This window comes from Ursus maritimus, unplaced genomic scaffold, assembly GCF_017311325.1.
Source record: "Ursus maritimus isolate PB19 unplaced genomic scaffold, ASM1731132v1 scaffold_15, whole genome shotgun sequence".
Taxonomy (NCBI): Eukaryota; Metazoa; Chordata; class Mammalia; order Carnivora; family Ursidae; genus Ursus; species Ursus maritimus.
The window spans coordinates 51,743,066-51,765,466 of NW_024423897.1; the positions used below are offsets into that span (position 1 = coordinate 51,743,066).

Consider the following 22,401-nt stretch of genomic DNA (forward strand, 5'->3'; position numbering starts at 1 on the left):
CCATACAAAGTGTCTGACTCATTCCCAGAATGCCTGTTGCTGTTATATAAATTCAGCCTACAAATAAAATTTAACATGTTAAGCTTTTAACCAAAACTTCCAAGTATTAACATAAAATGCTCGTTGGGTGTTTCCTCTATTACTTTAACCCCAACGGGCAAGTATCTCCCCTACGAGAAGATATTTCGAACTGAAGCTAATATGGATGAAAATGAAAACTAATAACCTTTATCAAATTATAATGAGCTTTACTCTATAAGCTGCTTAGCGTTTCTATAGAAACCTATCTGCTGAGTTTTTATTTTGGAAGTGTGAGTCCCCGCGATGCGACGACGTGTCTAATGCTGTTTGTGGGTTGTCTTTCCCCCTCCCAGGCCTTGAACCGGGGCATCGCTGCTGTCAAGGAGGATGCAGTGGAAATGCTGGCCAGCTACGGGCTGGCGTACTCCCTCATGAAGTTCTTCACGGGCCCCATGAGTGACTTTAAAAATGTGGGCCTGGTGTTTGTGAACAGCAAGCGAGACAGGACCAAAGCTGTCCTGTGCATGGTGGTGGCCGGTGCCATTGCCGCCGTCTTCCACACCCTGATAGGTAAGGCTGCGGACCCTCGGACCCTCGCCTAAGGTGCTAGCTCGGGTTGTTTCTTGCTCCTTTCCATCCATTCGAATGCATTTATCGTAGCAAGTGATTTCTTCGGTAATTATTAAAGCATTTGTCATGAAAATTTCAGGGGATGAAAGGAATGGGGTTTGTGCTCCTAGCACGAAAAAGGAAAATGTGTTTTCTCTGGGAAGCTCTGGTTTTAACCCTTTGACTCCCAAGCCCTGTATCAGAGAGGAAGTGATTTCAGTAAGGTCAACAACACGGCCCATGCTTCCCAGAGACACGCGTTACAACACAGACTCAGTCTTAAAAATAAAAACAGAGTGGTTGTTATTTAGGATTGATGCTTATCAGCAGTGAAAACAAATGACAGATTATTTAATGTATTACAGCTAACTTATTTGGGGGCTCACTAGTCTATTTTATTCAAAGACAAGTCTCAATACTACGGCATAATATTATTTCCATGAAAAAATAAAAAAGCTGTATCATACATACAGTGACCCGCAGAGAGTTTCACCAAGACCTTGGAAAAGGACTTCCTTTGTAGCCTCAGTGCTGCTTCTGCTGCTTTCTGAGTGGTGATAAAACTCTAAGAGCCTGACTTCAGAGCTCCTTGGCTTTAAAACAGCTCAGCTTACCAGGCATAAAAATTGAGTGGCCCATCTATGGAGCCCAGTTGCATAAAACCCGTGAATAACACTTCATAAATCCATTGTGTACCTTCAAAACGGCACTGGTTGTATGAGCACCATGAATGTCAGTGGTGAATAAAGGAGCTAGAAAATTAACCCAAACCATCAGCTAATGGTTACTTGCATAACCGTCAATCTAATAGTAAATGGGGTGAGACCCTTTCGGTTTTCCTCTTGAATGTAGCACAGACTTTTGTGCTGAGAACAGTGTGAAACCGGGAGAGGATGCTACACACGGGCCAGATTTTCAGCCAAAGTGTTGATAATGATCATTTAATTTGGGCCCAAAGCTTCAGGGCCTGGGGTTGAGAGGAGATGCTCTTCTTCCTTCAACTCATGCCCTGAATACTAACTCGTGGATGTGCTTTGAAGAAACGCCCTGCAGCTAGATTTGATCAGGGCCACTTTCAAAGATGGTAGATGCCTTGGAGAAAATTCCAGACGTGAAATGAGTAGGTCTAGATAAATTTGTGTCGCAATGGGTAAATCCGTTCCCTTTTGCTACCAGTCTTTATTTGGATTTCTTAAATAAGCCTATCATTCCCTGTTTTAGTCATAGTTGAATAAGACTTTGGGACTAATAGCTAATTACTAGGCGTCAGTAATCACGGAAGAGAAAAGCTGAGTGTCCTGTGTTATTGAAACTGGTATAAGGAACATGTGGTCATTGAAATAAAAATCAGCATCGTTTTTCAAGTTAAATCTACAATTTCCCATTTTAAAATAGAATTACAAAATCTTACATGTGAATCAGAACGGTTCTACATCCCAGATGGATTTAGCAGTTGTTTTGAGTAGACGCTTGGAATTCTGTTGGACTGACAGACTCTGAAGTCTAGAAGATCCACCGACCCAAAAGTTCGTGTCTGTTCCGTGTGCACCAGAGCCTGGCTATCGATATCCAAATTGCAGGAGCCTTGGGAGTATTTCTAGCTTTTGGTTCCTGGTCTTTGTTGGGCAGCTGCCAGTAAGTGTCTCATTTTAGCTAAATTGTGGCCCCTACTGTTGTTATAGGCTCATCTGTGAGACACCACTTTTTAAATTGCAGGGCATGGGGTTTGCCACGACCAAACCTTAATTTAGGCCCGTGGTCAGGATGTAGGTGTTCTCCTACTTCCCCCTCTTAATTAATCTATAAAAGAGGAAAACTTGCTGACCGTCTATTTGGTTAATTTGAGTCCAAGTTAATTGCACCTGCATGAAGTTAGTATTGCCTGACCACCTAATTCACACGGATGCAGAAACCACTGCTGTGGTCTTTGTTTACACAGTTGATTCTCAGCAGTGACCGGTAAGGACTCTTCCGTGTCCCAAAGCAGCCTGGGCAGTCAGCACAGCTCAGGGGAGCAAGTTCCGATGCTCCTCCAGTAACTTCTAGAGTGGGTCCATTTGTCAGTCTTCCCTTCTCGGCCAGCTTTTCCATTATTCACGGATTATAAACCCATCCTGAAAAGGGTGAAAGGGTACAACTTGCTATCATTGAAACCAACAAGGGTGCTGGACATGGACAGTTTCAGTATAGTCTCAAAATGTATCTCTCTGTAACCAACCCCCCCCCCATACTCAGTGACTCAAAACACAGCATTTGATCTTGCTCCCCGGACCATGGCCGGCTAGGCGGTTCTTTCGGACTTGGTGTGCTCATGCCTCTGTGCTCAGCTGAGTGAGACGAGGCGGCATTTGGTGGGCTCACTGGGGGCCGTCAGCCAACAGTGGGCTGGTCCGGATGGTCTCTGCTGGGACAGCTGGGTTCTCTTCCACCAGCCTGAGCTTGTGTGGACAGCTGTGGCAATACCCTTAGGGAAGGCCTTTTGAGGCCAAGAATTGGAAGTGGCCGCCATCACTGCTACTGTGCACAACTGGCCAAGACAAATCCCAGGCCAGCCCAGGTTCAAGGGGGTAGGGAAATAGACTCCAACTTTTCACGAGAGGAACTACGAAATCATATTGCAGAGTAGGGATATCAGGAGGAGAGAAGAATCGGGGACATTATGCAATCAGTCTACCCCAATCACTTCTTTGGGGAATGATGGATTCATCCATTTGTTCAATCAGTATATATTGAACACCTACTATGTGGCAAACGGTGGGCTAGTTCTCTGGAGTCCAGATGTGAATAAGGCACATTCTCTAGAGAGAAGCAAGATATCATGCAGTAAATTATTACAAACCCCACTCCACGAGACTTGACACCAGTGAGATCAAATTTATGTTCTTGTGTTAAAATCTCACATTCACCATACTTGCTTTATGCACGGGTTTATGATATATCTCCAAGGCCTGGGCAGAGTTTGTACTTCCCACACCCGTATCTTCCAGATAAATGTTGCGCAATGCAGACTCTAGAGGGGTGTCCTATGTCCGTGTCCCAGCCCCTGTGCCGGTAACCAGCCTCTTCGCAGCTGGGTTAGCTGGCTCGGTGCCTCACGCATATAAGTCGTTTGACCATTTGTGTGGAAGTGATTTAAATATCAGCCATACACACACTTTGAAATGATTCATTAGAAACACGGGGGTCGGGTTACCTGCCTCTGTGAAAAGCCTAGTAAACAGAGAAGCTCCTGGCATAATCTGTGGTACTTGTGAGACTTTTAAGCATGGGAACTTGGGAATTTGAATGAGAATAAGGGTTCTCAAATTGCCTCTTGGTAATGCACATATTATCTTGTTACTAGAATGGGAGGAGGGCTTTCTCCTCAATTCCCAGGGGGAAATAGGTGTATAGACTTGTCTTGATTAATATTACTATTTCGTGGCATTTTGCAGCAAGCGCTGGTAACTACTGGATGAACAAGCCTGAGAACCACTGATTCTGGAAAGAGTCGGTCACCTTGATGGGCCCAGGATAGAACAGCTAGGGATCTGAATGGCCCTTCTGGTTTCTTCTTGTTTGGGTGGGGTCAAAAGCTGTCTACCTATAAAATGGTCAAGCGGTGTCCTCCCTGCTGCGGCCACATCATGAAATCTGTTTATGTCTTGTTCAGAAGCCTTGTGTAATTTTTCTTTTTAATGTTCTGCTCTTCAGAAGGAATTTAAGCCGTCTCAGAACAATCGAGGTAGGGCAGTTTATAGACATTGACAGTCCGTAAATGTTAGGGCAGCCGGCCTGGTAATTATGGACTCTATGCAAAGCACTTTCAACAAATTACCCCCAGCCAACAGCTCCAGCCAGAAACAGCTCAAGGGCACAGGAGGGAGGGGGGTGGGTTGGGTGAAAAACAACTGCTGGCCCCATCAGTCCCAGAGTCTCCTGGAACCTGGAGGGCGGGAGAGCCGAGGACCAGCTGCAGGCTCCAAAAAGCAAGGGGGGTGGGAGGGGCAGAGTCACAAAGCCTGGCCCACTGAGCTCACCACCCAGCCCTCCTTCAGCCCATCTTCATTATCCTGCATAGAGGCACTATTTTTTATTTAAAGATTTTATTTATTCATTTGTCAGAGAGAGAGAGCACAAGCAGAGGGAGAAGCAGGCAGAGGGAGAAGCCTGATGCGGGACTCGATCCCACAAGCCTGGGATCATGACCTGCGCCGAAGGCAGACACCTAACCGACTGAGCCTCCAGGCGTCCCAGTAGAGGCACTGTTCTTGATGTTGTCATTAAAATAGTCTAATAAGTAGGCACACCGAGGTCTTTCTGCAGAAGGTAGAGAAGCTGATTTTTTTTTTTTAAGATTTTATTTATTTGACAGAGATAGAGACAGCCAGCGAGAGAGGGAACACAAGCAGGGGGAGTGGGAGAGGAAGAAGCAGGCTCACAGCAGAAGAGCCTGTTGTGGGGCTCGATCCCAGATCGCCGGGATCACGCCCTGAGCCGAAGGCAGATGCTTAACCGCTGTGCCACCCAGGCGCCCCCCCCTTTTTTTTTTTTTAAGAGAGAAGCTGATTTATATTGATCTCTATGCCCCCCGGGGCCGCACAAGCAAACTGCATGCCCTGCTCTCAACTGCTCAGACTCACAGGTCCCAGAGTCTCCTGGGAAAAGAATTCTCTCTCCCATTCTCAGAAGCCTCCTGTGTGGCTCTGCTAGGGTTGTCCTAACAATGCACCACAGACTGGGAGGCTGAAACAGCATAAATGTATTGTCTCCCAGTTCTGGAGGCTAGACGATTGAGCTGTCAGTAGGGGTGGTCCCCCCACACACACTGCCCTGCCCCAGGACTCTCTCCAAGCTTCTGTGGTTTGCTGGCAACCTGGAGCCTTCCTGGGTGTGTGGACGCATCACCCCCATCTCTGCCCTCACATCCACGAGGCATTCTCCTTGTGTGTGTCCACCTCTGTGTCCAGATTTCCTCTTTTTAGAAGGACCCCAGTTATATTGGATTGGGAGCCCACAGTGCTCCAGTGTGACCCCATCTTACCTAATTATATCTGCGATGACCCTGTCGCCGAATAAGGTCACATTCTGCAGTCCCCCGGGCAGGACTCAACATGTGAATTCTGCAGGGACGTGTCTGATCCGGTCACACCTCTAGCTCTCGGCCTTCCCCAGTTTCAGAGACCTGTCAAGTGCACTCCATGGCCTTGTCTCTGGGCTCTAAACCTTACCCTGGAGTTTCAGTCTACGAGCTATTCCTGGCCACCTGGCTCTCGCCCCTGGCATTGCGCTGCTCTGCTCAGCCAGCTCGGCTGCCTTTACCTGCAGCGGCCTTTGTCCACCAGGGTGGGACAGTCTTTGGGCCCAGGCCGGGTGGCCTCCTGGCAGGTCCCAGCACAATGGCTGGTCCCCGACTGAATGAAACGAATGTGCCCATAATCAGCAGCAACAATAAAGTCTGAGGCGAAACCTCCTGGTTTCAGAAGCCCAGGTAAACCGTTCACGTGCTTAAGGACACAGCCCAGGTCTGAGTGCACCTCTCACCTGGTGGGGAAGGCAGGCTGCAGGGCTCCCTCCGGCCCCTCCCTGAGCCTTCCAGGGTCAGGTCATGCCTTCTCTAATCTGCTCATCGAATCTAATCTGTGTGCCTTCAGATCCAAATGCGGACATCACAGCTGCCTCCTTCCCTCCTCGTCCCACCTTTCCCAGTCTTTGCTCTTTCTGCCCTGGCATACCCTCCCTCCTGGATTTCTCTTCTTGCTGCCTCAGTGGCTCTGCTGGCCCCACCACACTCCACACCTGACATGTTTGCTCACCTGGCAGCTCACATTTTGGTTTTCCCCGCTGCCCCTGCTTGAAGGGCCTCGACCTCTCCCCATGCATTTGCCTTCCAAATCCCACTGCGTTCTCAGGATGTCTTACCCATTCCAGCCCCCCGCCCCTTGAAATCACTTTACTTCCCCATCTGGGATTCCCATTTGTGCATCTGAATACCCGTGTGATATCATCCCGAAGACCTGACTCAATTCAAAATTCCCACGATGCAAGACTAATCCGGAAAAAAGAGTGGAGGCTTATTTCTACTATCAGTTTCTTCTTCTTATCAGTTCATATGGTTCTAAGTCATCCCCCAAACTTTGAAGTGGAAGGACGGATCTTATTATTCACATAAAGTGAGACTCTCACTTCATTCTATCTCCTTTCTGATTTCAAAGCAGCTTCTGGAGTTGTCCACTGCATTAATATTCATATTTATAGAAAAATGAAAACAGCAGGAACAGTGCCATTAAAGCACCACATAAAACACTATGAAAACACAAAGATTATTATTTTACGATATAGTCTAAACATCTATCAATGAGGTAAAAATATCTTAATAGTGTATTTCATCTTTGCTCACAGTACCTGTCAGAATGCCCAGCAAATACACTAGAAAGACCTTTCTCTTTCTTTATATGTATTTGGCAGCTACAAATGCACTCAGTTCAATGCCCACATGCTCCTCCCAAAGCTGAAACAAAAAGAATAGCAAGCCGTGAAAAGCTAGCTTTACATTTTTTATTGAAAAGGCATATTAACAGGGGCGCCTGGGTGGCACAGTGAGTTAAGCATCTGACTCTTGGTTTGGGCTCAGGACGTGATCTCAGGGTCATGAGATTGAGCCCTGCATCAGGCTCCATGCTCAGCGGGGAGTCTGCCTGAGAGTTCTCTCTCCCTCTACCTCTGCCCCTTCCCCTCTCCCTCTCTAAGAAAAAAAAAAAAGGAAGGAAGGAAAGAAGGAAAGAGGAAGGAAGAAAAGGCATATTAACATCTGGGAATTTTCTCTTAGTAAATAAGTAACACTCCATATAAACATTCAGCTTCCAAACAATCCATCAAGTACCCTTTCATGATATCAAACTAATGGACACGTCCTAAATGCATAATAATAGGAGATCGAGTAAATTGATGCTGAGTAAACCTACAAAAAGAAATTCATTGCAACCATTAAAGTGTGGAAGCCGATCATGGAAAAACAGTTATGGTTTACAAAAGAATATATATACGGTATGACCCTATTTTCACGTTAAAACACACATGCATACCCCACACATGTGCCCACCACACACACCCATAAAAGAACTGGGCAGTTAGAACCCAGAGCATTAACCGTGACCCCCTCTGGGTAGAGGGGTGAGATTGGAGATGATTTTTTTTTTTCTATTTTCCCATCTACATTTTCTAATTTTTCTATACACACACACACAAAAAAAAAAAACCCAAATATGTTTAACATTGTTTTTGCACCTTCAAGATAAAAAGCTTAAATTTCTAAATATTGCGTGTATGTTTTTTGGCCCTTCGCAGCTTACAGTGACTTAGGCTACTATATTATCAATAAACTACACCATGTGGATGAGTCTGTGGGGAGCAAAACGAGAAGGGCCTTCCTGTATCTTGCTGCCTTCCCTTTTATGGATGCAATGGTGAGTAATTGTGGGCACTTAAAAAAAATTATGGTGTACATAACATAAAATTTGCCACTTTAGGCATTTTTACACATATGGTTCAATAGCATAAGATAAGATACTTATCTTCACGTTGCTGTGAAGCTTCAGAACTCTTATCCGTGAAACTGACTCTGTCCCTGTGAGACACTGACTTCCCATGCTCCCGTCCCCTCCACCTCCAGCACCATGGCTCCACTGTCTGTGTCCGTGAATTTGACCAATCGAGGGATCTCCTGTGAGCGGAATGAGACGGCATTTGTCTTTTTGTGGCTGGCTCATTTAACTTCGCATAATGCCTTCAAGGTTTTTCCATCTTGTAGCAAATGTCAGAATGTCCTTTTTAAGGCTGCACGGTCCGTTGTCTGCGTAGACCACATTTGGTTCTTCCATTCGTCCGTCAACGGACACCTGGGTGACTCCCACCTTTTGGCTATTTTGATAATGGGTTATGAACACGGGTATAAAATACCTCCTTGAGCTTCCTGTTTTAATCCTCGTGGATAGATAGCCAGAAGTAAAATTGTTGGATTCTATAGTGATTCTATGTTTAGTTTGTGAGGGACCCTCGTACCGAGCTCCATGGCCACTGTACCATTTTATATCCCCACCGGCAGTGCAGGAAGGTTCCAGCTGACCACGGACTCGTAACCAGCCCATCTGGTCCATTTATTTGATGAGAATCGTCTGTATTTGTCACAAGTTCTGGCAAGAGGCAAGAGAGCCTATTTGAAAATTGTATTTCAATATAAAGTTCTTTGCTGATATATTCAGGATCAAGGGATCAGGGACAGCTTCCTGATAAACTTACCATCTGTGTGGCTTAAGCACCCAAAGCTGTTTAGAATAAGAATCTCTTGAAAATATGGATAGGATTTCATTACTTTAATAACCAGCTTTACTACATTACTAAGGGCGGCTCACTGCCATAGATTAAATTCTTTGTCATGATACTGAAGAGTTCTCAGAGAAGGCTTTTTTTCTATACCTCTGTGTTTTTGAGAGTTATAAAAGAGACTTAGCAAAAAAATAAAAAATAAAAAAAAAAATTAAAAAAAAAAAATATATATATATATATATTTCCAGGAATGTCCAGTGCCAGAAAATAAACCCCTTCTTTGGGCTCCATTTGAAATTACTTTGGGGGGTGGGCAGACTTAAAAATATGCTCATCTGTACAGTTTTTCACCACCCCTCCCCTTAAGCTTTATGTGCTGTCGATGCGTGAGGTAAGTGGGCGTCCACACAGAGGTGAGACCATAGCCCTGCATCCTTGGGGAAATGAGCCAAAGTCAGCTACGTGTGGTCCACCTTCTCCGATGTTACCAGGAGTGTTAAACTGCCTGTAGTTAGCTTATGCACGTGGCCTCATGGACTCTCTGAGTGCTTTCCAGCAGTCTGCACGGTGACCTTAAACTCGCAGTTTTCACACAAAGGCTCTGATTCTCAGTTGGTGTGACGTTGGTTTAAGTGGGAGAATTTGGCCACTGGAGCACTGGTACCTGGCTTTTCTTTTTCTTACTTACCATCAGAAATTACTCTCTATTTACTCTGGGAGTTGACACATACTCCAAAAAAAAGAAAGAAGGCAAATGGGGCTGGATTTCCTAGAACTGGATTCCCCACGGTGCCCCATGCTGGCCTAAGGGGGCACCATAGTGCTTGGAATCGGAAAACTGAGTGCAGTGACCTTTATCACATCTTCAAAGAAGTTGGGCTTCCTAGACGGAGTCCGGATACAACCCTGTTGCCTGCCCCCCATCTATATGGGGGCTCTGTGAACACACGGAAGAATTACGATTATACGGTGAATTCAGGGACCTGGGACTAAAAGTGAATCCCAGACTCTCCTGTGCCCTATGTTCCATTTCTCTTCAGCTGTATTTATTTGCCGTGAGAGAATTTCTAAAACTCAGCATAACACCAAAACATTGGTGGTTAACACCTTTACTTTCCTTTTTCACGTATCAACTGCCCCCAAAGACCCAGCAGTAAGAGACTATTCATAAAAAACACAATAATGAACATTTATAAAGGGCCAGGTCATCTCCCCAGGCTCACACCCTTACACACCTTCACCGGCCCTAATACATCGGTTAGAGAGAGAATATTTGAAAACCACAAAGCTTATCATCCGGATGGCTTTGGTCAACAAGGGGAGCCCACAAGCCGCTGTTTGCAAATGTTATCGACAGTTTGCATTTCTTTCCCCATCTGACACCTTGAGACCTGTGAGCTGAGGGAGGAAGCAGGCATAACAGCTGCTGTATATGAAGTCCCGACACAGAGCTCGGGAATAAATCCTCTCTGTCTGGTGGCGCGCAGCTCACACGAAGCGTTATTGCGGTGTCGGTCCACACTGGCCCTTCCGGGTGAGAAGGATAATCCTCACACTGATCCCGTCTTGAACTTCTGACCTCCCAACTCACCGACCGCCCGGGCTTTTCATCGTCTGCTCCCCTTCGAGGACCTTCCTCTTCCTTTCCGTCAGAGGCAAAGTGTCAGATCAGACCCTGCCCCAACTTGAACAGAAGGAAGGAGTAGAGCCCTCATCATCTGATGAGACCCTGTAATGCCTCTCATAACTCAGAACCACACTGAGCCCTCGTTACAACACGCTTCGTAGAAGGAGCATGTTTCTGCCTTGTCATTCCGGCTGCCGCAGAGAGAGAGATGGTGTCTCGTCCGTTCCTGGTATCCACCTAGCTTTCCTGCCAGGAAAACTAGCCAGCACCCTGGTCTGCGTGACCCCTGGTACGAAATAAATACTGTGCGATTACTGATTCCGCTTAGAAATCGAATGAGGACCTAGCCACCAGGCCAAGTTACAGTCATCTGACCAACGGAGGGTTTGTCCTATGCTCTGAAGGTTGGGGGGGGTGGTGGTAGAAAGTCTATTTCCAGAATGCCCCATAAATCATAACGACCAGAAGTCATCCGATCCCTACGGCGTCTCTCATGCCAAATTCTTTTCTTTCCGGCAGGCATGGACCCATGCTGGCATTCTCCTAAAACACAAATACAGCTTCCTCGTGGGATGTGCCTCCATCTCCGATGTCATAGCTCAGGTGAGTATGGTCTTTGTGTCCGCGGGAGCTCCTCGGAGCCCACTCCCGCCTCATTGACATGCTTTCCCTCTGCGGGGCCTTCCGGCGTTACTCAAACCAGACGTGGACGTCATCGGTGAAGGTGTGTTGAACGAGTGAGACAATGAGAGCTCTTGCAATACAAGTACGTGTAATCCTGCGAGAAGGAAGGTGTAGGAATTTAAATTCAGTATCAGAGGTTTGGGCCTTTAGGCTGACAGAGCTCGCCTGTGCAGTGACGGTTGGGTCCCAGCGCACTTATGTTTGGTGCTCAGAGGGCCGCGGTGCGCTTGGCTGGGCGCACACTTGGCCCTCTGTGTGGCCGCACAATACGTGGTCTGTCCCTCAGCTCTAGAGGGAGCTCTTAGGAATCCTTCTTCCATGTTGTTTCTCGTGTAGACGCCACACAGGACTGCCATTCACACGGTCATTAGCCCCCATTTAACAAGAGCCAGGGAGTCCGACACGCTCTGAGAAGAAGGCCTACATTGCCCTTTCTGTGGAGTCCAGGTCTGGCCTCAGCCCTGGATTTCCACATTCCTTCCTTTCTCCTGCCACCAGGATACTGCATGAAAAATTTCAGCAGAAAATTAGATTTAATTCCTGTCATCTATAAATTAGCTGTAGTTCCTACAATCAGGGGTGTGAGGGAACCGTTTCTTCACAGAGGAGGGGGGATGGACTGACTTTTAAGCTCCTTTTCCAATTCTCAGTCCCGTTCTGTGAGCATTTCCATGCATTTCTGCCTGGTTTCCCATCATACAGACTAGTCTATTAGCCACCTTTTTGAAATAATCTACTGTTAATACCTCCCTAAAGACCAACAATTACATTTCCAAATTAATTGCATTTACTCCATGGATCACTACTAAAAGTAATTTAAATTAATTCCTGTTAACACTGTGTGTGTGTGTGTGTGTGTGTGTGTGTGTGTGTGCGCGCATATCTGAACACTAGCTCACGTCATCCCTTGATGTATATTTGTTATTTTTCTTTGTGAGTTATTAGAGATTTTTGTCCTGATCTTCCTTTTATTCATCCTCTGGGAGATGAACTAAACTGCCTTATTCACTCTAATCACTGGTACAAATTAATTTGAAATTAAGGACACACCTCTCATTTGCAACATTGGCATCAGCAATTGAGTATTTGTAGGTGTGTGTTTTCTTAAGGGCAAACAAACAAACAAAAAACCACTTACCTTTGCCTCAGATAAATATAGTGAGCATCTAAGAGTAGAAGAGAAAACCATATCCCTGAAAAATGCGTTGCAGTACGCCTACGGCCATTTTCCTTCTCGGTTTTAAACCTGGCCGGGGCCAGCGCCTGCTGGGAGGGCTCACAAGTGCAGAATAATCGTATCTGGTTGGTAGGAGAGATGGGAGCTGGATTCAGATGCCATCTGGCCTCGGGCTATTCCTGGTGAAGTAGTTATTTTAAACCTTGTAGTTTGAAAGTTTGGAGGAAAAAATGCAATTTTTGTTCCTAAGTCTGTTATTACTCCTGCCCCCCCCCCAGCTTTATTCTTCTGTTTCTTGAAAGCATTTGTTAATTACCAAATTTATGAGTAAATAAGTCTTAGGCAAAGTCCTTTGAAAATACCACTTTGGCATAGATAGATAGCAAGTAATCGCCAGCGGTAAGTTGAAAATAGTTTAGAATGCCTTGCATTTTGGCATTTCAGTGGCAACTTCAGTGGCATCTCACGGTCATGGGATCAAGCCCACCTTGGACTCTGCTCAGTGTGGAGTCTGCTTGTCCTGTCTCTCCCCTCTGTCCCTCCTCCCGCTCTCATATGTGCTCTCGCTCTCTCTCTCAAATAAATAAATATATCAAATCTTTTAAAAGAATTTTTTTCACTAAGCTCCTTGATCTCTCACCATCGTACAAGGAAGCTCCCTTGGTTCGGCTCACCCACGCAGTAGTGCTCTTCCGCGTCTCCATAACTGTCAATACTGCTACGTTCTAGGGGCGCCTGGGCGGCTTAGTCGGTTAAGCATCTGCCTTCTGCTCGGGTCCTGATCCCAGTGTTCTGGGATCGAGTCCCATATCAAGCTCCCTGCTCAGTGAGGAGTCTGCCTCTCCCTCCCCCTCTGCTGCTCCCCCTGCTTGTGCTCTTTCACTCTCTCTCTCATTTGCTCTCTGTATTTTTAAATAAATAAAATCTTTTTTAAAAAAACAGTGGTACGTTCTACTATATTGCCAAAGAATTTATGAAAAATATCGCTGTTCCTGTTTTATTTCACAATCACCTGGTCAATATTTGCTCAGTATCAACATGGGCATTCTCCTGAGGTTGTTGGACCTTCCTGGGACCTCCCGGCCTAGCCCTGGCCTTCTGAACTCAGCCGAGGGCCCCGGGACCGGAGGCCACCCTCCCAGGTCAGCAGTGTTACAACACTGGTGTCAGTCCCTTTGCTCCCTGTCTTTTCATCTCAGCCTGCTGGCGAGAGCCCACTCCTGAGCCCCCTACGATGCACCTTTCACCACCTGTGCCCAGGTAGCTGGTGCTCCTGCAGGAAGTCACAGGGCATCGGACTCCAGGAGCTACATGGGGGGTCCCTCCCCTCCCCACTCTTCCCAGTGGCCCAGCTCCCTTCCCACTCCTGTGAATCCTTCAACTTCTGGCCGCCAGCCCTACGAGCCTGCCTCCCAACCCTGCGTCATCTCCGTTTTGCGCATTTCTGGGAGACGAGGCGGCCCTTCTCTATGGTCCGGAACCACTTCTTCGGCCTGTGCCTTGGATCCTGCGCTTTCTCAAGAGCTTCGGCCGGCTCTCCGTGATCCATCTCTCCCTCCTCGGTCCTTTGGACGCTGATCATGCTCGGGTGTCTGCCCTTTTAACACAACAGGAAGCAGCTTTTTCTGCTCCCCTGTGCCTCTCCAGCTACAATTCTACTACTTCACAGCCAGGCTTTCGGAACGGTGGTTTTCGCTCACTGTCTCCGTTTCTTTTTTGCTTCTATTCTTTCACTGCGTCCAAGTCAGCTTCCCCCCCACCCCCCATCGTGGGTTCACCCAAACAGTTCTTGCTAATGACCTTGGTGTCATTCAGTCCACTGGACATTCAGGCAACGTATTGGCCCTCTCTTCACTCTCTTCACTGCTCCCTCCTGCACAGCCCGCTCCCTCCCTCCAGTGCTCAGCACCTCAGTCCTGATCTGTCTCCGCGTTCTGAAGGCTCACCTCCTCTCCAGAGGTAAAAATGTGGACATTCCTCGAGACCCTTCTCTCTCCTCTCTGTGTTCTGTTGGAGAAGAATCTAATTCATGCCCTAGGTCGACACCATCTGCAACCGAACCAGTGATTCCCAAATATCCATCGCCAGGCCCTCTCCTCCGAGCTCCAGACAACAGTCTAAATGCCTGGTGGTGGCTGTACTCGGATCCTTCAGCGCCTCCCTGAGTGAGCATTCGCACCTTCTCTATCAAGCATTTCGTTTTTGAGCAGATCAGTGGCACTGTCATGGGGCCAGAAGCCTGGGGACCATCCTAGGAGTAGCCTCCTCATCACCAGGCCTTTCCGTTTTACTCCTGGATGTGTCTTTCATCTGCCCTCTTCTCCCCATCTCGGCTGCGCCCCCCCCCCCGCCCCGGGGCCAAAGGATCATCTGTCCCACCTGGACCACCTTCCTTCCTTCCTTCCTTCCTTCCTTCCTTCCTTCCTTCCTTCCTTCCCCACTGGCAGCCACAGTGATCTCTGCTCTTGGAAATTCTGGCCACACTGCTTAGAAGCTGCTTTAAAAAATGCTTCCCGGGGTTCTTAAGAGAAACAATCGAAATCCCGACCATGGCCGACAAAGTGCTGAAGACCCTTGGGCCCTGCTTCCTCTCCAGCCTGGCACTCTTCTCCCATCCCCTCGCTCTCAGCACCCCAGCCACGGGCACTCCATTCAGGGCCCTGGTATGGCAGAGGCCCCTTCCACGGGGCCCTTTGCTTCGGCCCCTCTGCCCGGGAGGAAATGCTCTGCCTCAGGTCCCCCTACCTGCCTCGGCCTCCTGCCACGCCTGGCTACGTCCTGCCAAGGCTGCGGGTCTCAGCTCAGACGGCACCCAAGGGGATGCCCTCCGTCACAGCAGCTGCCCCGCCCCAGCAAAGCCACGCTTCCTTCACCTGTCGGCGGATGCTCGCCAGCGTCATCGTCTGATGCACGTCCCGGCTCCCCCACCAGACTGTCAGCTCCCGGAGGACAGGGTCTGGGACGATCTTGTTTATCACTGGATTCTTGGGCCAGCGCAGAACAGACTCTCCCTGGGAAAACCCTCACCAAGGAGAGTAGGTTCCCGCTCAGAAATGACCCCATGTTTTTGGTGGCAATATCAGATTCAAAATCATAGTTCTGGATTGAAAGGCAGAAGGCCCTGTGTTATTTTAAATTGATGAAGAGTACAATCTGCAGTGATGATGTAGCTCTGTGGTGGGTGCTGGGCCCCACGGCATCGAGCTGTTCAATGTGAGGGAGGCCGTGTGAGAGCCGCCGGCCCGGGGCAGCCCCCTCCCGTGTCCTGCATGGCCCGCCCTGCGGCCCAGGCCGTTTTCTTGTCATCACCACACTTACTTCTCTTTTGCTCCTGTCCCCCTTTTCCTTCTTGTCCACTTCCTCCTCTGTGGTCCTGCTCAGCAGGCCTCCGTCTCGCGTGGCCCTCCTGACGGCCCCGGGAGCCTCTCCGGACTTGGTTGCGGAGGGCTCGGTCCTCGTGTACTCCTTTCTCGTGCGAGTTTTCAGCCTCTGCCCAACGATCACCTTCGTTTACACTGTGGGTTTCTGTCTGCCAGACGGTCAGCTTGCTGCAGACGTGCGAGCAGGAGTTGGCATGGTGGCTCCTTAGAGCACCTGATGCATTAGACACATCCCCGCGCGTCTGGGCCCCGTCACAGAACTCCCAGTCCTGATCCTAGCACAGCGCGTCCTTAGCAAGGCTTCCCCAGCTGGTGTCCGCATTTTCAGTGGACACTCTATACTTGTTCCACTTGGAAGGAACAGGCACAGAGCCAGTTACGGGCATCCTGACTTCCATCCGTGGGCTCCGCAGCACCCTCAGGAGCGGGAGCGGGAGTGTGAGCACCATGCCTGCTTGTGCCCGCTCACATCGTCGGTGCCGTGGCAGCCTGGTTGTGACCACACGGCCAAGCCGTGCCTCTGTCGTCGGCACCCCCCGAGGCTCCCGGTCTGAATCGGCCTCGTGTGCAGGGTTTGAGAATGACGGCTGGCACAAGACGCACCCCGTGCTGCAAACAAGCCACCTCCAGCGTCTGATACCCGTACTGCGCTCCGAGGTTTCTCTGTATTACGCTGTGTTTCTGTGCTCCCTCCAGCGACTGAATGTGCTTATCCAGTTAATCACACTCGGTCTCCAGCTTCCTTTTTAACTTCCTGTCATCACTGATTTCTTGGTACTGCAGTGATCGGATAAGACTCCTCGGGTCAGGATCACTCAGTGGTGGTGTATTTCGCATGCCTGTTCTGTGGATATTTGGCCATTAAAGTCACGGTAGCTCACGGGCGCCTGGCCGGCTCAGACAGGAGAGCACGCGACTCTTGATCCCCGGGTTGTAAGTTCAAGCCCCACGTTAGGTGTGCAGATTGCTTGAAAATAAAATCTTTAAAAAAAGTCAGTGGAGCTCAAGAATAGTGTCCACCCCTCCACTAGTTAATTTTCGTGCTGCATATGCTCCGTGTCTTCTGAATGTGTGAATCCCAGACGGCTCTGGACAGAGGCTGGGCTGCTTCTCTGATTTTCGTGGACAGGAAAGTTAAATACATTGCTAAATTTGTTTTAGAGATTGTACAGTCAGTAGAGATCAATACTTTATTATTGTTTTAATCCCTCCTGACTCTATTTTTTTGACCTCTTCCACTTTTGTAAGTTGGTATTTTTAATTTTAATTTACTTTGTTTTCTAATAATTAACACCGATGCTTTTTGCAGCATTTTTAGTGAACTCCATCTGACAAATGTTAATGTCTATTTTTCTGTATATGTCAGTGATCACCACTACTTTCTCCTTGTGGACTCAGGTCCTCCGGTGCGGATTACATGTGTCAGGATCCAGGCTCAAGAGGGCAAACCTCTACCACGTGTTTTGGGGGTCCAGGGGACCAAAGTATCTGAATGTTTTGTAGCGAGAGTGGTAACCAGATACGTAGTTGCCTTAAAAAAATCTTAGAGGGGCACCTGGGTGGCTCAGTCGGTGAAGCGTCTGCCTTCGGTTCGGGTCATGATCTCGGGGTCCTGGGATCGAGCCCCGCGTCAGGCTCCCTGCTCAGCAGAGACTGGTTCCATCTTCTCCGCCCTGACTCGTCTTTGTCTTCCCACCTTCCAGGTCGTGTTTGTCGCCATCTTACTGCACAGCCACCTGGAGTGCAGAGAGCCTCTGCTCATCCCCATCCTGTCCTTGTACATGGGCGCCCTCGTGCGCTGCACCACCCTGTGCCTGGGCTACTACAAGAACATCCACGACATCATCCCCGACAGGAGCGGACCGGAGCTGGGGGTACGGCCTTCGAATGCACCCACGGCCTGTCTGTGCATCCGAGGGCCACGGGGTTCTACCCCAGCCCTCTGGGAAATGGGAAACCTGTATATAAGCACGTGCCCTAAGAGGGCCAGTGCTAGGGCATGTCCAGAGGCAGAGACAGGCGGAGGGTCTCGGGAGACGCAAGCGGTCTCAGAGGTCACTGTACAGCCTCCAGTCGGGAAACTGAGGCACAGTAGGTTAGGCCGGGCTAAAGAGTAGATATGCCATTTTTGGTTCTTCTTACCCTCCATTGTCAAAAGTAAATCATTCCATATATTAATCAACAAGTATTTTGGGGCCCACGGTACCTTTAAACTCGCATTTGGGCTATTTTTCAGTTCACAGCAGAGCCCGAGGCTTTGTTTATACTTTCCATGCTGGCCAAACGCAATCGTTCGCTTGGGCACCATCTGGGGAGTGAGCAGAGCGTGTAGCACTGTGGGCGGCACAGAAGAGCTTAAAATCTGGCCTCTGCCCTCAAGCAGCCGTTTTACAGCTCATCTGGTAGGCAAGCCCAACACAGAAGCAACAGGTAGACGCGACCCCGAGACGGCACGCAGATCGGCTGTGCGAATACACGAGCCTCGAAGCTCAGAGAAGGAGGCAGTGATGGGGCCTGAGAAGGTCCCCCTGCCTCCCGGAAGGCCGCGGAGCTTGGCCTGTGCCTCCAAAATGGATTCAGATCCTAGGAGAATATAATCCCCCACGAGCGGCCCGGCACTTTCTCATCCTAAGTGCAAACAGTACCTGACATGTACGTGCTACTCTTGCCCACCCTTCGGTTCCAGACATCCCTGGGCTTGGTTTCCATCGAGCTGTGAGGCCGATATCCACGCTTCCGCGTAGCCCCAAATAAATCCCCGCTCTCCACCCTCTGCTCCCGCCCTTGACCACAGGTGACTCTTGGCGCGTCAGAACAATAATTGTATTGACCACTTACCTCGAGCTGAGGGCAGGCCGTCGATAAAATCTGATGTAGTTGTTTCCATCACTAGGACAACTGCACCAAATTGGTCTTGATGGTAGCAATGCATCTGTGACCACTGAGCCCCCGGCAAGGGGAATGAAAGCGGCTGGCACGGTTCCACGACGTAACTCGTAACCTCCGACGGATCCAAACCAGAGTCCAATCATAAAAGCCAGGCTGGAGAGATTGCACACCTCTTTGCTTTGTCGTATTCTGAATAAATCACATTCTCTTGACCGTGCTTTTATTTTTATGCTCCTGAACGTTCACGTGACTTCTGTCAGACCTTTGAGAATAAGAACCTTGGTGGTAGATTTATACCCAAATAATTAGGCCCACTTGTGACCTGACTGGTTACAAAAAAAAGTTATAATATTTTTCTCTTTTTACTTCTGAGAGTTAACCTCTTACTGACATGGCTTCTAGCCAGTCAGCTTGGTGATTTAAACAAAAACCAATTTCTAGCCCGTTTCCCAGGCCGTGGAATTGGGTGCTGCCCGGGCTAGAGCTGCCCTGCTTGGAGAACAGTGGTTTGGATCCATCAAACTTAAATGTGGGTTTTGGCTTCACGGTAGCTTGCCAACTGTCTGAGTTAATTTCTAATAACACTGTACGTTTTATTTTAATTCAGATTGGCTTGGCTACAGAGGCTTTTCCTTATATTATTTTTAAGTACAATGAATTGACTCATGATTGACATCGAAAGGAAAAGCTTTGGCTCCGCATTGTTTTTTCTGTTCTGCTTCTAGAGTTTAGTGAATTCTTATCTCCGTTTCTTAACGCAGGGAGATGCAACCATAAGAAAGATGCTGAGCTTTTGGTGGCCTTTGGCCCTCATCTTGGCTACGCAGAGAATCAGTCGGCCGATTGTCAACCTCTTTGTTTCCCGGGACCTCGGTGGCAGTTCTGCAGCTACCGAGGTAGGGCAGTTTCCGGGGATGGGGCACTCGTGGTCACCTTGTGAAGGGTGGGGGTTGCGGGGAGGTGGATGCAGACTTGTTTCCGATTCGTCAGGAGAGCTCGGGCAATTCTGTGGTATCAAATTCGGGGACCCATTCACACTCAGGAGCCATGAGGATCTTAGAATCATGTAACTGTTTACTGTTATGAGTATGGAAGGAGACATCTCCTTCATTCTTCTTGTTGACCAGATCTGAGGCAAGGGCACAAAACTAGCAAGAAGCCGGGCTGGTAGTTGAATCCAGATTTTTCTGACTCCCGCCCAGTGGGCTTTCTGTTTCCCCGTGAAGTCGGTGGCCTCACCGTGGTGGCAGAAGACCACAGACGGTGCCATACAGCCGCTGACGTGACCAGGCCCAGACCGTGAGGCCCAGGGCCCCCATTCTGACCCAGCCCACTCTCACCTGTTCCTGCCCCGCCTTCCCGCACCTACCACGCCCCACCCCCGGCCCATCATGGCTCTGTGTGCTCTTTGGCAATCTGCCCTCCCCCAAATGAGGATCTCCATTATTTACTCACTCACAACTCAAGAAATTTATCTGGAAACTGGCAACCACTCCAAAGAAAGAGTTGAATCACTTTTTCCATCTTTCAATTATGGTATGAACAAATGGAATTATTTCATTTGTCTCCTCCTCCGCTGCCCTCTGGAGACTTGATTCTGTCCCTAGAACTGCTGATCCTTCAGGAAGGCTGGTGGCCGCTCATTAGGGCCTTCTCTTTCCACGTCACCCTTGAATGCGCTGTCAGCCTGTCTCCAGCCTGGGATCTCCTGCCAGTTTCCATGTCCTGGGAAGCAGCTCATGTGGTCTTGGAAAGAGAAGCACATAAATCACAAGCAGGATGCTTTCTCCTGCCTCAGTTTGTTCCTGGATTTTGTGTTGGGATCCCAAAGGTCATCTTGGGTGGCTCTTGTAACCCAACAGCTTTTTTAGGTAACGACATCAGTTTCAGTTGCTCAGGAAAAAAGTATGTGAACCCCATCACTGTGTGCCAGAATTCCACCTTCCCCTTAAAAAAAAAAAAAAAAAAAAAAAAAAAAAAAAAAAAAACACAAGGTAAAGGATACAGTAGAGCCATTTCTAAAATGACCTCAATGGCATTGAGACACAGCGTGTGGGGTCCAGAGCAGACATTCATTGATCATCTACTCCGTGTCCACCATTTATGCACATTTCGTGGACTCCCAGCAAACCTGTGTGATGGATCTCATTATTCTCATGGTTCTGCCGGAGGAACAGAAAGGCAGGTCTGAGGGGGGGTCCCTGCTTCGCACAGCGGGAAGGTGACCAAGGGGAGGTTCGCCTTGGGTCCACCACTCCGCCACACAGCAGTGTCCTCACCTAGCTGGGGACTTACCTCACGTTCCAGGCATCACTGCGATGTTCATTACAATAGATGAAGCCTGTACTTCTCCTTTCCTAGCTAGAGCTGAACTCTGCCAAAATGTGGGGTTTGATGCTTTGTTTTCATGCTCCTTCCTTTTCATTCACATAAGAAGAAAAGCTCTCATTTTCACAGAAGAACATGTTTGGTTTCCGTAAGAAATATCTAGTTTTCTTAAATTAAAAATCAAAGTTGGGCTAGCCTGGCTGGACAGATTAAAAGTGGGTTGAGTTGGAAGGAGAGCACCGTAAAGCCCCCAACGATGGCACCCTGCCAGCCACCCAGAAGGACAGGATGGAGGCATAGAGGTGGGCCCTGAGCCCACTGTCTGGAGAGCAGAGAGGCCTCACAATCGCATTTCGGGACTCCAGAGTTGGGCTGGACTGGACGGCTCCATTTGGCTCAATGGAAAGAGCATAGATGTTGGTCTGGTGGGCCTGGGTTCAAATCGTAGCTTGTCGAGCCAATGACCAGTGCTTGTCACCCAGTGCGAGTGATCCGTCTGTGGTGGCTGCACTGACGGCAGCTTCCCTCTGCCGTGTGGCAAGAGCAGCCACGGAGATGCTCTCTGGGATGCCGACACTCACTCTGCTGGCTCTTTCTCTTGTAGGCAGTGGCAATCTTGACAGCCACATACCCTGTGGGTCACATGCCATATGGCTGGTTGACGGAAATCCGTGCTGTCTACCCGGCTTTTGACAAGGTGAGAACCCGTACGGCGTGGTGTCTGAAACACTCTTTAAAATTAGCTTTTGATAGACAGGCGTCTCCACTGAGGAACGCCCTGATATTTCCCGGTCTCACCTCCCTCTGTGAGGTGAACGTGGTGTGGGGGGTGTCAAATGTAATTGTGGACTATTTCTCTCAGAAAATAACAGAAGTAATTAAGCTTACCTTGATGCTAATTCTCTAATGTCCTCCAAACTATGGTCACTTTTCGGTTATTTCTATTGAGAAATTACTGAATTTTTTGCAAAGGGAAAATATATTCTCAAAAAAGTTTATTACATTGGATTTTGTCTCTGTGGCTTTTTTTTTTTTTAATTAAACGAACGCTTTGCTGACCTCATAGCAGATGTGAAGGTACAGACAGGATTGTGCATTTGAGCTCGTAAGCTTCTGGATGGATCTCTTAAAGCGTACTCAGGGCCCATGCACCCCGAAGCTGTCCGTGCAGCCGGCCTGGGTCCAGGTTGCGGCGGACTTATTCCCGCTGAACTCTTCGGTTAACGGCAGGTCTGTCCTCCCGCCTCGGCTCACGCAGCCTAGGCAGGCACACGACCCTTCAGACTTGTAGCCTGTGGCTGGGTCCGGACTGTCCTACCAGTCATTGAATTGATGTCTAGTTCATTAACACTTAATGACTTGAACCTGTAGACATTTATAGC

The 22,401-nt window shown here is 48.6% G+C and overlaps 1 protein-coding gene across 1 annotated transcript in view; it reads left to right on the plus strand.

Moving 5' to 3' along the window:
• The window catches only part of ANKH (ANKH inorganic pyrophosphate transport regulator), a 129,896-nt gene that overhangs the window by 75,096 nt on the left and 32,399 nt on the right, over window positions 1–22,401 (plus strand). Inside the window, exons 2-7 of the mRNA XM_008689920.2 lie at window positions 375–591; window positions 7,957–8,075; window positions 11,081–11,164; window positions 17,506–17,676; window positions 19,453–19,587; window positions 21,624–21,716. Coding sequence (XP_008688142.2) covers window positions 375–591; window positions 7,957–8,075; window positions 11,081–11,164; window positions 17,506–17,676; window positions 19,453–19,587; window positions 21,624–21,716 — 819 coding nt within the window. The remainder of the gene's footprint in view (window positions 1–374; window positions 592–7,956; window positions 8,076–11,080; window positions 11,165–17,505; window positions 17,677–19,452; window positions 19,588–21,623; window positions 21,717–22,401) is intronic.